General features: G+C 36.9%; 2 protein-coding genes across 4 annotated transcripts in view; one reads left to right on the top strand and one right to left on the bottom strand.

Annotated features, from left to right (window-relative positions):
• Positions 1-14,126, top strand: part of LOC115242445 — an 81,649-nt gene that overhangs the window by 55,236 nt on the left and 12,287 nt on the right. The window lies entirely within an intron of this gene.
• LOC115242465 (phospholipase A2-like) lies at positions 3,220-5,139 on the bottom strand. The gene is made up of 4 exons (XM_029818779.1): positions 4,706-5,139; positions 4,206-4,365; positions 3,988-4,131; positions 3,220-3,674 (listed from the first exon to the last, which is right to left on the bottom strand). Exons 1-4 carry the CDS (start codon positions 4,860-4,862, stop codon positions 3,425-3,427), a joined length of 711 nt encoding a protein of 236 aa, XP_029674639.1. The 5' UTR covers positions 4,863-5,139; the 3' UTR covers positions 3,220-3,424.

Below are 14,126 nucleotides of genomic sequence, written 5' to 3'. Positions count from 1 at the left end.
AAATTAAAATTGATTAAAATATTATAATTATGAAAATAAGTTATTTTAAAACGTTATGCATAAATTTTCCAATGTATCGACATTTTTTGTTCTGGCTGAGAATGTGAGAGAAACACCATATATACTTTACCTTGAATTAAATATTTTTCAATCGAAAAATTAAAAAAAAGTATTTATTTATCGATTTACGATGGGAATTCTGTTCTCTGGTGACAAACAGCTCGGCAATTCTTGGATCAAACATCTTATAACTCACCTGCACGCAAACCTGAGAGAAAGCTCTTCTTTCTTCGCGCTCTATCGCGTCGTATAAACGGTCAAGTAAAGACGAGACTGAACTTTCGATTCGCGTGTACATTGTCCGTGTGACAAGCGTTCTTAAAGCCCGTGTGATGTAATAGATGAACATACCATTTATATCACACGAGTCGCACAATTCTCGAGAAGATCGAGGGGATATCGCATTGTTGGCTTCTCACTGGTAAAAGTGTACTCGATACACAGCTGAGGATCAATCAGACCAACGTGATCGGTGAAACCGAACCACCTATATCTTCGACGAACAAACGCGGCAAAGGAAAACAATCCTTTATCACCGCTTTCTCTTTGCTCTCGTTACTTTTAACTCTTTTCCGCTCGTATCGAGTACACAATCGATAGAACGGTCAAAAAGTAATGATCTAAAAAAATGGAAAAAAAAAGATGCGAGAATTCCAAGAATGTTACTCGAACGGATATTAATTGTGTTCGGCAACGTAAAGCTCTAGTGAATTAAATTAGAATCTCAATTGCATTATATTTCTCAACTTATATATTAAATAACTTAATAGCTGCTTCGATGATCAAGTTATTATGCCGAAATAATGTGATTTTTCTTTTCTTTTTGGGGAAGTTTTACGCATTGCTTTACTTTCTCGACAACTTGATTTTCGAGACGATGTCTCAATTCGCGCCAGGAATGCGCACGTTCGCGCTGTAAAGGGGTGAAAATGATCTATGTGCCCTTCCGTGGGATCTTGCGGATTACGAAATCAGGGGTGTGCAGCGATCTAAAACGTGTCGACGACGAAAACGCGACGCCTTCCCATTTCCAACCCTTTCCGGAACGTCGATTCCCTCATATTTCCCCAATCTTTTTTGCCTTTTTCTCGCGGATAATCCGGCAAGGTAGGTAAGTCGATATGCGCGCATGATTCAAACGAAATCGAAATTCGGGTAAGAGAGGCGTAGAAATTGAAAGGGATGAGAAAAGGCCGGTAATATCGGCCGAGAATCGAATTGATTTCTTCAACGGTGGTGAGGGAGGGGAACGGAAGAGGGTTCAACATTTTAATAAAAACCACCCGCGGTTTTGTCGTCGACATGGATGAAGGGTAGCGTCGCATATATGAGAAAATAGTGGCGTCATGTGGACGACGCTTTTCGTCCGGGCACAAACCGAGAAGAAAATACCCTTTCAAGATGTAGCAAATATTTCTTTATAACTTCTCTTTTCCAAGATATCAAAAATATAATATTAAAAAAAAATTATGCATATATATTATATTAATATTGATACATATAATATTTTAACGTGATATAATATTTTATATTTTTTTTTTATTCATACACATATTTATGCGAAGAGACAGAGAGAGAGAGAGAGAGAGGCAGAGGGAGAGCTAGTTTTCTCGAAAACAACGCGGGTAATGAAATTTATTCCATGCTTTTTTCCTTGTTTTTTTACGGGAAATTATTCACGCCGACAATTTATTGCACGCCCTATATAAAAAGTACTGTGATGTAACATTACTTCAAGATTGTGCTTCCCGTCAATAGGAATTAAAAGGACTGGGAAAAAAAAAATCCATCAAAAAACTCCAATTAAAATTCTGTTGGCACCCGTTTCAATTCAAGTTAATGAAACTCCAATTAGAAATCCTGTGCAAACTACAGTAAAAAGCATACAAAGATATTAGGCTCTTTCATATTCTCCGCCCCTGACGAATGGAAGAAAATTCCTCGTACATTTTTTATTAGCAATCGCCATTTTCCTCAAGAGGACTCTATAATACAAGGCACTTAAGGGAGATTTCAAACGAGCGAGGTTCGAGTCGCGGCAATATTCTTAAAGGCTTTTTAATAAAACGTCGAGAAATATAAAAAGCGTGTCTTTTAATGAAAGAAGCTCGCTCGCGCGAAGATATCGCGAAATATAAGACTGTTACGAACGAAACTGGAGATTGATCTCCGGAAAACTTAGCTTTCCGCTTGATTTGACAGAAGTGGAACATTTTCCGCATATATGTGAAATCATGGTAGAATTTTTATACGTGATTCCATTACTTCCATCCGCGTATAACTTGGCTTATATTGTGTTGGCTATTTCATCGGAATACATAATTTATCTTGGTAATATTTTATTCGCCTAAGTAACGTAAGAGAAATACGTGTGGATTTAGAAACCAACGCACATATACTACACGTCACATCAATGTGACAATTCTTACAATTGTAAATGAACGCAATGTATAAAGTAGATGTATCCGTTTCCGTGTTGTTCGAATTGAGAGATTGTCAAACTGGCGAGAAAAATACGCAAAGCGGATGCGAAGAAGTGCATGCGAGAGACAATTTTTTTAACAATGCGCCGACTGTTGATTTGCATTAGCAACCCTTTCCCTCCTCTCCTCCTCCTCGTCAATATTAATTCAGAAACATCCTTCGTTGAAACAAGCGCTCCCGCGGCAAAACTTTCACGCGCGCATTTTTCCATAATTGAACATTCTTTCCGCGTGAGAGAAAAGGGGGGCGAGACGGCAGCCGAGGGTAGCACAATTCCCAAGCTGCAAAAGGGTATAGTAAAGAAAGGAAAAAAAAAAAATCGCGAAATGGAGATAGCTTCGCTCATTCGACCGTCCGTGTCTACAGCCTCGCGATAAAATTCTCGACGGATCTTCAAGTAACCTCCCCGTCCCCTCTTTCTCCCCGCAACCCCCCTTCGCAAACGGCCGTCGTATCGAAGACGAAGCAATTTCGGAGCGGACTTCGGAATCGTACTCGGGGGGGCATGATTCTCTTTCTCTCTAGTGCCAGTGTCATTTACGTATGTGCAATTTAGGCGGCAGTTCGTGCCCCCCGCTTTTACAAGTGAAACATTTGCGAGAGAATCGAAAAAAAAATTATATTTATATTTATTATAAAATACCAAGAAGAAACCACATTAAATATTTCAAAACCATTGAGTAGAAAATTTGTCTTGAATAAAGAGATTTTTATTAAATATAAAATTATATATTAAAAATGTATGTATAATCTGGCATTATTTATCTTGATATTTTAATACTCCAGATTGAATTTTCAAATAATCTGCTGAAAAAAATCACAACTCGTTACCTGTTAATTTTGGCGAATCTGCGAGCGTAAAATACGACATCAAAATGCATTAATAATTATCTTCGATAGCTTTCATAGCGTCTTCTTCATCGACGGAATATTTTCTATCGTTTGCGAAATAGGATTGTGAATCGAATTGCGCGGCTCCATCATCAGGCCAGTTTAAAAGTTCGTCGATGTAGATCGATCTCGGCGAAGTGGCCTTGTGTCGATGCTCCTCCCATTTTGGATTTTGGTCAAACTTTGCGCAGAAAACGCGACGGCCCTTACGATCCGGCTCCTCGTTTATATCGAGACCCCTAATGAATGATGTAATTTAATAATGCTTTTGACGGGGAATCAATTGATGTCAAAATAACAAACAATTTTGACGTCAGCTCAATTTTCACTCGCGAGAGTTAATTGATGGATAACAATTAAGCGAACGTGATATCTCTCGTTAATAGACGCGCGAATGTTAAACGGTACGCGCAAAGTCATCGACGTTATCGTCTCGCGTTGAACTGATAATTGACCAGAAAACATTTTATTATCCTATTAATTAATTATAAGAACCCCGTTCTTTCGGTGTAATTCGAAAAAAACATTCACATACATATGTATATCACTTACTCTCTTATGCATTCCTCAGAATCGTAATAGGTACGGAAGCACTGCTTGCATTTTTTAAAATATATCTTTCCCACGGTGGACGCATACAGGCCATGTACTCGCATCAAACAATCGTAAAATTGCAAATCGCACTCGCATAACGAGCTGCGGAAAGTCAAAAGTGAGCTCATACGCTTAGCAATCGTAAATAGACGTATAAACGTGATGTATCGTGGTACCTTCTGCAAATGTATTTGTTATACAGTCCGTATTTTGTAGCTTTAGGGTTTATGGAATCCTTACAACGATCGTGCGTTCTGCAACACGTGTCCATTTCGTCGTACACACCCAATTCGGAATCATTACGAGCAATATTTCCCCGGCCACACCAAAGCGTACCTATAAACATATACAATATCATAAACAAACAGATTCGTTCAATAAATTTTAAATAATAAATTTAGACATTACAGATATATAATTTTCTGAATAAAATAAAATATGAAAATCACAAAAGATAAATTATATACATATTATTATTATTATTATTATTATTATTATTATTATTATATACATATATTATATCGTTTAAATCTTTAACATATATTATATCGTTGATATATTATTTGTTGGATATAAAAGAATAAAAGATATAAAAATAACATAAAAACCAAAATCGGAATTTAACTATATGTAAAATAATTGAAATATTTATTCTAGAACAAAATAAAATAATTACCTGGGAGAATTCCATGTCGAAGGTTTTTAATTTGCGACAGCCCACGTAAAGCTTTGAAAAAATCTTTCACACTGTGACCTTCCGTTACACCGTTATTATCAACAAACAACACGAGTGCGCAAAATGAGATCAAATTAATCCCACGGATTCGCCTCATTTTAAGATAAATAGTATAATGTATGTCAACAAAAACGAGTGAGAAGAAATCACAACACACAGTTTGGTGCAAAAAATACTTGCAGACCAAGAATTTTTTAATGCCTTATGATGTCGGTTCACGTCAAAATTACGCGTGTTAATGTCACGCGATATAAAATACAACTGTTCGGGAAAATCCGTCAAAATAAGAATTATAATACCGACCGTTATATGTATTTAATGTGTACACATGTGTTTTATTTATCGCGTGTTTCCTGACCGCCAGCTTCCTTGCGATATAAAAAAGATTGATAAAAAATTGTCCAAAGTCATCAAACTTTAGACACACTGAACTTTCAATATAGATAAAGCCCGTTTTATAATTTACGATCTATAATTCGCGATAAAATTCAAGATAGAATTCTATTTATAATTTTATGTGTGTGTCACATATTCTAATATATTACATATCTTATTCGTGTATGTATTTTATTTATTCAAATGCTTTCTGTATTACATGATACGTAAAATTATAGATAGAATTCTGTTTTGAATTTTATCACAGATTATAAATTTAAATCGTTTAAAAAGTGGAGTTAAAGTAAAAAATGTCTGTATATATATATATTACATAACTACACCAGATTAAAAATGAGAAAAATATGTTTTTATCAAAATTTTAGATAAACTATATTTATAAAAATGGAAGACAAAAAAAGAGCAATTATCTTAAAACACAAATCCAAGGTCTGATTCACAGCTGCTGTTAGCGATATCGCTCGGTATCATTCTGCAAATTTAAACCATGATTTTTAATCTTTTAAAACACACACGGCATCGCAATATCAAACATTTGCGATAAGAAGATTTCTAATTTAAAATATGCACGTCACAATTAAAATCAGAATCGAACAGAATGATTCTATAGTCTGTTATTATTTAATGTATAACTTTTCTTAATAATTATAAAATGTTCAGAAAAATCTTATTGCAATAAAAGTGAAATATCAAGTATATAAAATCGACATATTTAATATTTAATATATAAAAAATTTGCTTATAATAACCTGCCGTTCAATTTTCACCGAATAAAATTCTATCTGAATTCGTTTAAAAAGAAACGATTAATATAGCACTTGTAAAATTAATATTGTCAATGTAAAGTCGAAACCGAGATCAAAGAAGAAATTTTTCTTCCCTTGGAGGAGAAGGAAAAGCGAGAGAACTGAAATGGAATAGGGTGGCGGGTGTCTTCCTGGATTTCTGGTGAAGCTTTTTAGAGCTTTCTCTACATTATTTCAACTGGCCGACCACCCCCCCCGCTGCCAATCTCTCTTGAGGCCTCTTTCGCTCGACTGCGCATTCCTTTTAACGATTTCGTCCCCCTCGACCGCGACATCCGCTTTCGTTTCACGTTCTTCTCTCGTTCTTCAAGGTTTCTATCTGCCTTACATTTACTCTGACGCTTCTCGCACTTTCGAGAATCTTTTCTCGGAATCGCGAAAGTTCGGAAAAATATGAGGGTGGAATAAAGATATGAAAAAGTTACATAATTGTAAATGTAATCATCATTCTCTCTTCCCAGACTATTGTGCGACACCTTTTGGCAAACGCAGATTTTAATTCAATATATGTCCTTTGTTTTTAGTTAGTGATTTCTATAAAAATCTGTATTATTAATATATTAAACGTATTTTTCACGTGATATAAAAGTACAATTACGACACCTTCTGGTAACGCTTTAATTGGCAAGCAATTTATTAATTCCACGATATTTCATTCTCTCTTGTTTTCTTCATCGATCCATAAATTTTAAATTTTTTTACAAATTCTTTGTATCAGATTCTTTAAGTCTCCCTTCGTATAATCTAGATTTTATATTTTTATTATTATTAATAAATGAGATTATTTGTGATGATAAAAGAATTCAGATATGCAAATATATCGTCAAACATTTAAGAAAAAACGTAATAAGTTGTTTTAAAGGAATCGGTGGAAAAATTTGCGTTGCCAATTCGGGTGATCGTAATACAACTGATGGCGAAAAAGCCACCATCTCATGTAGAACGATAAACGATTGCGAAGGAGATTGCGGAAGATATAGTCAAGGGGAGGGAGAAAGGAAACTCATTTCTTCTACCCGAAAGGTGGTTTGCAGTTTGCATTAAACCCTGCACTCGCGTTTGTGCATCGGGGAGAGGGGGGAAGGGGGAAGGAGGGATACAAAAGGTTTGACGTACATACATGTATATGCGTGCTGCCTGGTCCAGGTTAATGCACCAAGAAGCACATTACCGGGAGTGCTCACCACGGAGAAAAGAGCGCTAGTGCAGGGCCACAGCAGTCACCGATGCACGCAACCCCGCCCGATGGAGACGAGAGGGAAGGGAACAAAAATGTCGGCGACTAAAAAGCGGAGAACCATCCTCTACCTTCTTTCTCTCTCTCTCTCTTTCTCTCGCTTGCACTCCGCATCGGTTACTGGAAAACGTACTATTATGCGGTTTCTCTCGACCGAAAGTTTTATTATATCGAACGGAAATTTCATTTTCCATTATATCGAATCAAGATATATTCGAAAAGGGACAATTAACATATAAATATAATGAAATTTGTTTAATTTTTGTATATATACCTGTATCATAAAATGATAAAATATTTTAGACCCCCAATCTACCAGATTTCTTTTCGAATATTTTCATTGAACGAGGACAAAAAATGCATTTCCATAGCTCAGATAAACCATGATAAAGTTCTAATTTTATAGAAAATAGTCGATATATATATATATGAAATTAATACGTAGTATTAATATATTTATATACTATTTCATGTAGTAAAACGCACGTGAGCGGTAAAAATTCCTCGCTTTTCTATTTCATTATCGTGTCGATAAAAGTGTGGAAATAATTAACTACTCGACTCGCTTTGCGTAAAGTCAGCGTAAGGCTGGCGTTATTTCTACCAATGGCGTCATTGCCCCGTAGTTCTCGCGTGAATTCAAAATTGACGGCTTCGCCTTTCGCGAAGTCGGGCCTAGCAAAGAGAAACTGAATTCGCTCCGGCGAACAAACGAGGGAAATTATCTGCAACGGCTGAAGTAATAACATTTAACTGTGCACGGCGCGGAAGAAGGAGGGAAAGTGGGGGGAGAAGAAGGGGCAATCCCTCACCGAGGGAACGGTGGAGGACTGGCAAGGCGGAATTATAAATTGTTGGGGCATAGTTGCGATTGTTTCGAACCGAGGGTGAGAAGCCGACGCGTCTTTCCATCCCCTTCTCGCCCCTCTGTGCGAACGCGAGGACGATTATTCTCGTCCTGTTTGCTCACCGTTCCTCTCGTTCCCCTAAACGGAAACGGTTGCACGACTGCTGGAAAAATGATTTCGACTGCGAATCGTCGAATTGAACCATCCTAAATTTCAGAAAAAAAGTGATAACGGGAAGTACAAGTATATAGAAAGATTAAGTATAAAAATGACAGATCGAAAAGTGAAAAAAAGAGAAACAAAGGCTTTCTATCTTTTTATATAAAATTGTAGACAAATTGTAGACAAATTAATATCACATTTTTCGATGCATAATTTGCAAATAAAATATTTCAAAATGTGGAGGACTGGCAAGGCGGAATTATAAATTGTTGGGGCATAGTTGCGATTGTTTCGAACCGAGGGTGAGAAGCCGACGCGTCTTTCCATCCCCTTCTCGCCCCTCTGTGCGAACGCGAGGACGATTATTCTCGTCCTGTTTGCTCACCGTTCCTCTCGTTCCCCTAAACGGAAACGGTTGCACGACTGCTGGAAAAATGATTTCGACTGCGAATCGTCGAATTGAACCATCCTAAATTTCAGAAAAAAAGTGATAACGGGAAGTACAATCGAAAAGTGAAAAAAAGAGAAACAAAGGCTTTCTATCTTTTTATATAAAATTGCAACAATTTCGCGTTCACAGAAAATTGTAGACAAATTAATATCACATTTTTCGATGCATAATTTGCAAATAAAATATTTCAAAATGCGGCAATGAAAGCTCATCGATATACGAATCCGCGTCTCTCCCTTCCTCTGTTATCCTCGCGACTAGAACTTTGAAAAGTGATAAACTCTTTCATCGTTCGCCATCCCTCCTCGGCCATCGTGCTTTTACGGGCAACCATCCGCGAGAGAATTCCGTTTTAAACAGCGGAGGAAGCTTTCCCGATCCTTTAAACGTTTCTTTTTTATTGCGCATGTTCTTTTTGCCGAACGGCGAGATCGGCAACCACGACGGTAAAAGAGCTCGTAAGTTCTGCACCCTTAAGGCCCGTAATTACGTACCGGGAGAGGCGGGAAACGGCGAGAAAGAGAGATCGACGCGAAAGATACCGATGGAAGACGAGAGCGCGGTATCCGGCTGTGAGACACGCGGCTCTCTTCGTCGGACTCTGATTTATATTGTACCGGACCTTTTGGTCTCGACCTCAACCGGATTTTCGAAGGCTTACGTCGCGTCGATTCCCGAAATTCCGATACGGAATTTCCTCGGAATTCGTAGCCTTAGCTAGATTGATTCACCGCTTTTATTTCGAATAGAAAGTCGTGAGATCGTATTGGGAGGTATTAGTGCTTAAACTAGTATATCTATTAGAGATTCTTGAGAAATTAATCTTTTTCATAGCATTGTGAAGGCACAGCACGTTTTAATAATTAACATTAGATATCTTTTATAATATCTGCATTATAAATTATAAACATTGAAAAAGTAGCATATAATGAAAAAAAGTTGTATAATTAAGAAAAAAAATGTCCCAAAACTTTTTAATTACGATTTATCTTTATCCTTGAAATTAAAATATGTCGAAAATTATGGAATATCCCGTGCACATGAGAGAGAGAAAGAAAGAGGAAGAAAGAGAGAACACAAATATACGGCAGTAACATACGAGAGCTCTTACTGGCTGTGATTTTACCCGAGAAATCAAGTCCCAACTATATCACTGACTTGTCTCCGGCAAATCGACCCTCTCAGATTACTTTGCAATTATCGTTATTCCTGTCATGTCGCAACTTTCGAGAAAGACTTGATAAGTGGCACTCAAAGTTCCAAAGCAGACGACAACGCGTGACTCCATTGAAACTCTTTGTAGAGGAATCTATATTCGATAATAATAATAATAATAATAATTCTAGTCGTCAATTATGTTGCATTCGCAAATTCCGCTTTGAATCTAAGACATTTCTTTGAGGGCGCATCACTGAAAAATGTTTAAAGGATTTTTCTTCTGAAAAAAAAAGGATAAACGAAGTGTCACACTGTAAAAAATTGCGAAAGCTTTTAGCGGGAGATAATAAAATTTCTTTTATTCGCGTCCTCTCTTAGATTAGCGCGGTGAAATGCGCGAAGAGGGTTGCGAAATGTTCTCCAAGCTCCGTTAATGTGCATAATCTATGTTTTTAATAAATGTTAATCCGCATTTCTCCCTCGGCAGAAATCGCGATGCGATGCGCCACAACACGCGCGCAAACGGATCAAAAGAAACAGAAAAAAAATAAAATAAAAAAAATCTTCCATATATCTCATAAACGCTTTGAGGCGGCGCGTTCATTAAAACGCCGTAGCGTAGAACGGAGATTAAGCTTTATTATAAAGGCCGCGAGGGAAAACCGTCGGTCGCGTGACTAAATTTTCCACCCGCATTGTGCCGTGGAAAAGCCAAAGCCCGCAATCTCTCAGACGTGAAGACGCCAGAAGTTTGAGATTAAAAATTTAAACTATCAGGGTAATTAACGATTTTATCTTCAAACTTAGTTTCTCAATAACGAAAAATATATCGCATTAATCATACACATGGTGTCTCACACATTGGAAAACATTTCATAATTTTACACAAAGATAAAATTTTTTTAAACAAACTCTTTAACGAATAATATTTCCTTAATAATGTAATTCAACGTAATTTTTGATTACAAGAAAAAAAGTTTGTTACTAAAATCGAGAAAGTTTTCGTTATAATTTACTAAAAAAATTTTTTATGTATGAATTAAATACATCTCATACGAATATTAAATGATTCAAATCAAATGATATGCGCAATTTCTTCAATTCATCTTAAAGTCCTGGAGATGAGGTGTTTATCGAACCGATGAATTTAAAAATAAAATTCGGAAAAAAAGAATGGAGATAGTTGGCTATTAATAATATTTCTCCGTTATTCACTGATCTCTCTGTGCACTTCCGTCACTGTTATTTATATTTTCCAGCCGTGTCCGCGGGGGCACACCAACCCACCTGCAATATCTAGAATCAATGCGGCACGGAATAACGGAACAATATTTCTTTCCCTCTCGGGGATGGTGGACTAGTTCCGGAAGTACTACGCGGTTGCAAACTTCGACTCAATACGTCAGCGAACTTAAAATGGAAAGTTGACAACCCGCGGGCACGTCAGACATTTTGCCTCTGTCGCGTTCAATTTGAATAAACCCAGCCGCCTCCTCACCCCTCTTCCTTCCCTTCTCAGAAGCCCGCAGGCAAACTGCGTCCTTCTCGAACTTATTCAAATTGTGCCACCCTCGTCTTCCTCGTCGCGCGGCTCCCTTAATAGAGTGGCGGCTCTATTCAAGGAATGCGACCACGCCGTTATCAAGCGCCGAATTATTTTAAGCAATCGTATTGGCGATCCAGCGCTACGCCCGGAGAGGCGTTAATAATTTACAATGCAAGTTGTAAGCTTATAATAACTCGCGCGAAGTTAGTCGCTCCGCTCGGTAATGACCATAATTGAATTAAGGGGCTCGCACGCTGTGTGAGACATGGCTGCTTTCTATTTACCTCAATAATAACGTAACTTCTCGCAGCCACGACAAAACAAAATATGATACTTCGACGGAACGCCCCAGCGTTGCTTTACCTGAATAAATATTATCATCGCAAACATATTCTTGAATTAAAGAGTACGTGTTTTATTATTAAAAACTTTTCAAGTTTTAATTACGATTGCGAGAGAGAGAGAGAGAGAGAGAGAGAGAGAGAGAGGAAGGGATGACTACTTCATCTAAATGAAAGATTAGATTGTAGATATTATCCCGACTTTTTCTTTCTCTGTAAAATAAGAATAAAAATTTGGAATATTCCGAATAAATTTCGAAATTTCCCCGCGAAAAATATACAAGATATATAATAATACAATTAATATAAAAATAAAATTATTTTGAGATTTACCAAAAATAGTACACGAAACAATTTAATAAAATAATATGATTAATAAAAATGATATAACCACATATTAATCATTAACAGCACGTCTCGATTCGTATATTAATTTACAGATATGTTTAAAGATTTTCCCTGGTATACGACAGAATGTTTTCGTATTTTTGTGATGTTTCCCACTACGTAGAAGAAGTTTATCAAACCGACGACGTAATCCGGCATGAGAGCGAAACATGATAAATTACAGTAGGTTTGTATATAAAGCGCGGTTTCCTCCCCTTCCCCTCTCTGCGCTCGCGCAAATATTTGATGCGCATGTGATTAATTGCGGTTGCCTAATTGCTAGTATACAGCTCAAAATTGCACCTGTATGCATGCGGGATATCCCAGAATCGTCGCAGCCTTCGAGTTCTTTGATCTCGTTCATTTGCTCTCGTTTCTCGAAAATATGACTAAATTGCCTTATTTTTAATGATGGTTTTTTATAAACATAAGGTATATATTCGACTTCTCAATTATTTTATTCTTTAATATTCCGGTAAAAGAAAACAAGATGTGTGTGTATGAATTTTTTAGGTTTTCTGTAAAATGTTCCAATATTTTCTACAAATATCGGGACTATTCTTTTTAATCTTAAGAATAAAGATGCGTCTCGATCCTTAAATAAGTAGATTGTCCCAAGCCATCATGTGTCAAATTCATTTGACACGCGTCGCAAATAATTATATAATAAATTAAAATTATATATTAAATTATATAATAAAATTGCGAGGAATTAAAGAATATTCAGAAAAAAATCGACAAATAAACGATAAAAGATACAATGCAATAACTGGCGATATCTGGCAATATCTGGCGAAATAGCCTGTTTATAGAAGACAGGGAGATGCGTTATATAGAAGACATTATCGTACGCTCTTTGGAGATGGAACGAGGACGATACCGGGGGAGATACTCTAATGCAGCTTGTTATTGCGTTCAACGTGCAACAATGCTCGCTCACGCTCGAACGAACACAAATATGGCCCACATCAGCTGCTCTAAGACGCTACCGGGTGAATCGATTGTTTGGTTTCTCGCGTCGCCTGTTCCGTGTCCCCGGTAAATTGTGCGCAAGCCATTACAGGGTGGCATTGTGACGATATATACGCGTCGACTCTTACAGGTAAAGATTACGCAATTCGCTTTTGACAACCGTCGTAAATCGTCGTTGCGGAAATGAAGGATCTCGCCGAGAGAGAGAGTGGCAATTCGCGGGCTAGTCTTTCCTTTAAAATCCGGGAACACTCTATGCGGAGAGATTCGCGGATTCCAAAGGACCGCGTATATCGCGGACTCCGTTTTGCATTCTCTCTACGGGTCATTGTAAGATGAGGGAGGACCCGAGTCGCCTAACGACGTCGTTATTATCACGCGGGATGTACTTCTTAGTACGTGCTCGACGTCACGCCACTCGACCCGCAAGAAAAGCGACCAGCGTGAATCCCGGACTTTTCGGAGGAGCATCGAGAAACTTGAATCTAGTGTATGTGTGTGTGTCTCCGAGAAAGAATCCCCTGTGAGAGAGAGAATTTTCCTTATTCCAAAAATATTCTTGTTTACGAACGTAATTATACAGAAAAGTGACGTCGTCTGATATCTTAAAGCTGCTATAATAAAAAATTTTTTAAAAAAGTTTTTGAATTTTTCTAGAACGTTCCAAAAAATTTGACATTATTCTTATACGTTTGACATTTTTTTATGTATTTATAGACATATCTAAAAATTTTATATAGCTCAATATGTATTTAGAAAATTATCTATTTTTTTTTTTTTAAATAGAAGGAATTTTGATATTATAGACATTCTCAAGTGCACTGTCTCTCTTTCTTAATTTCCAAATTAAAATAGAAAATTCAGATAATTTATTCCAATAAACTTGATCTTCCAATTTGACCATAAATCTTTAAAAAAAAAAAAAGAGAAGATAAATTTCATTTGTATAATCCTCCATAAACGCAATAAATTTCCATTTTTCTCCAAGTTGCGCTTGTGTGAAAATTTCTCATCATTTTTTAACAATTTTGTTGCTTGAAAGATAAAACGGGAAAGA

This window comes from Formica exsecta, unplaced genomic scaffold, assembly GCF_003651465.1.
Source record: "Formica exsecta isolate Colony F162 unplaced genomic scaffold, ASM365146v1 scaffold120, whole genome shotgun sequence".
In the NCBI taxonomy this organism is placed as follows: domain Eukaryota; kingdom Metazoa; phylum Arthropoda; class Insecta; order Hymenoptera; family Formicidae; genus Formica; species Formica exsecta.
This window is presented reverse-complemented; position numbering and strand designations above follow the sequence as displayed.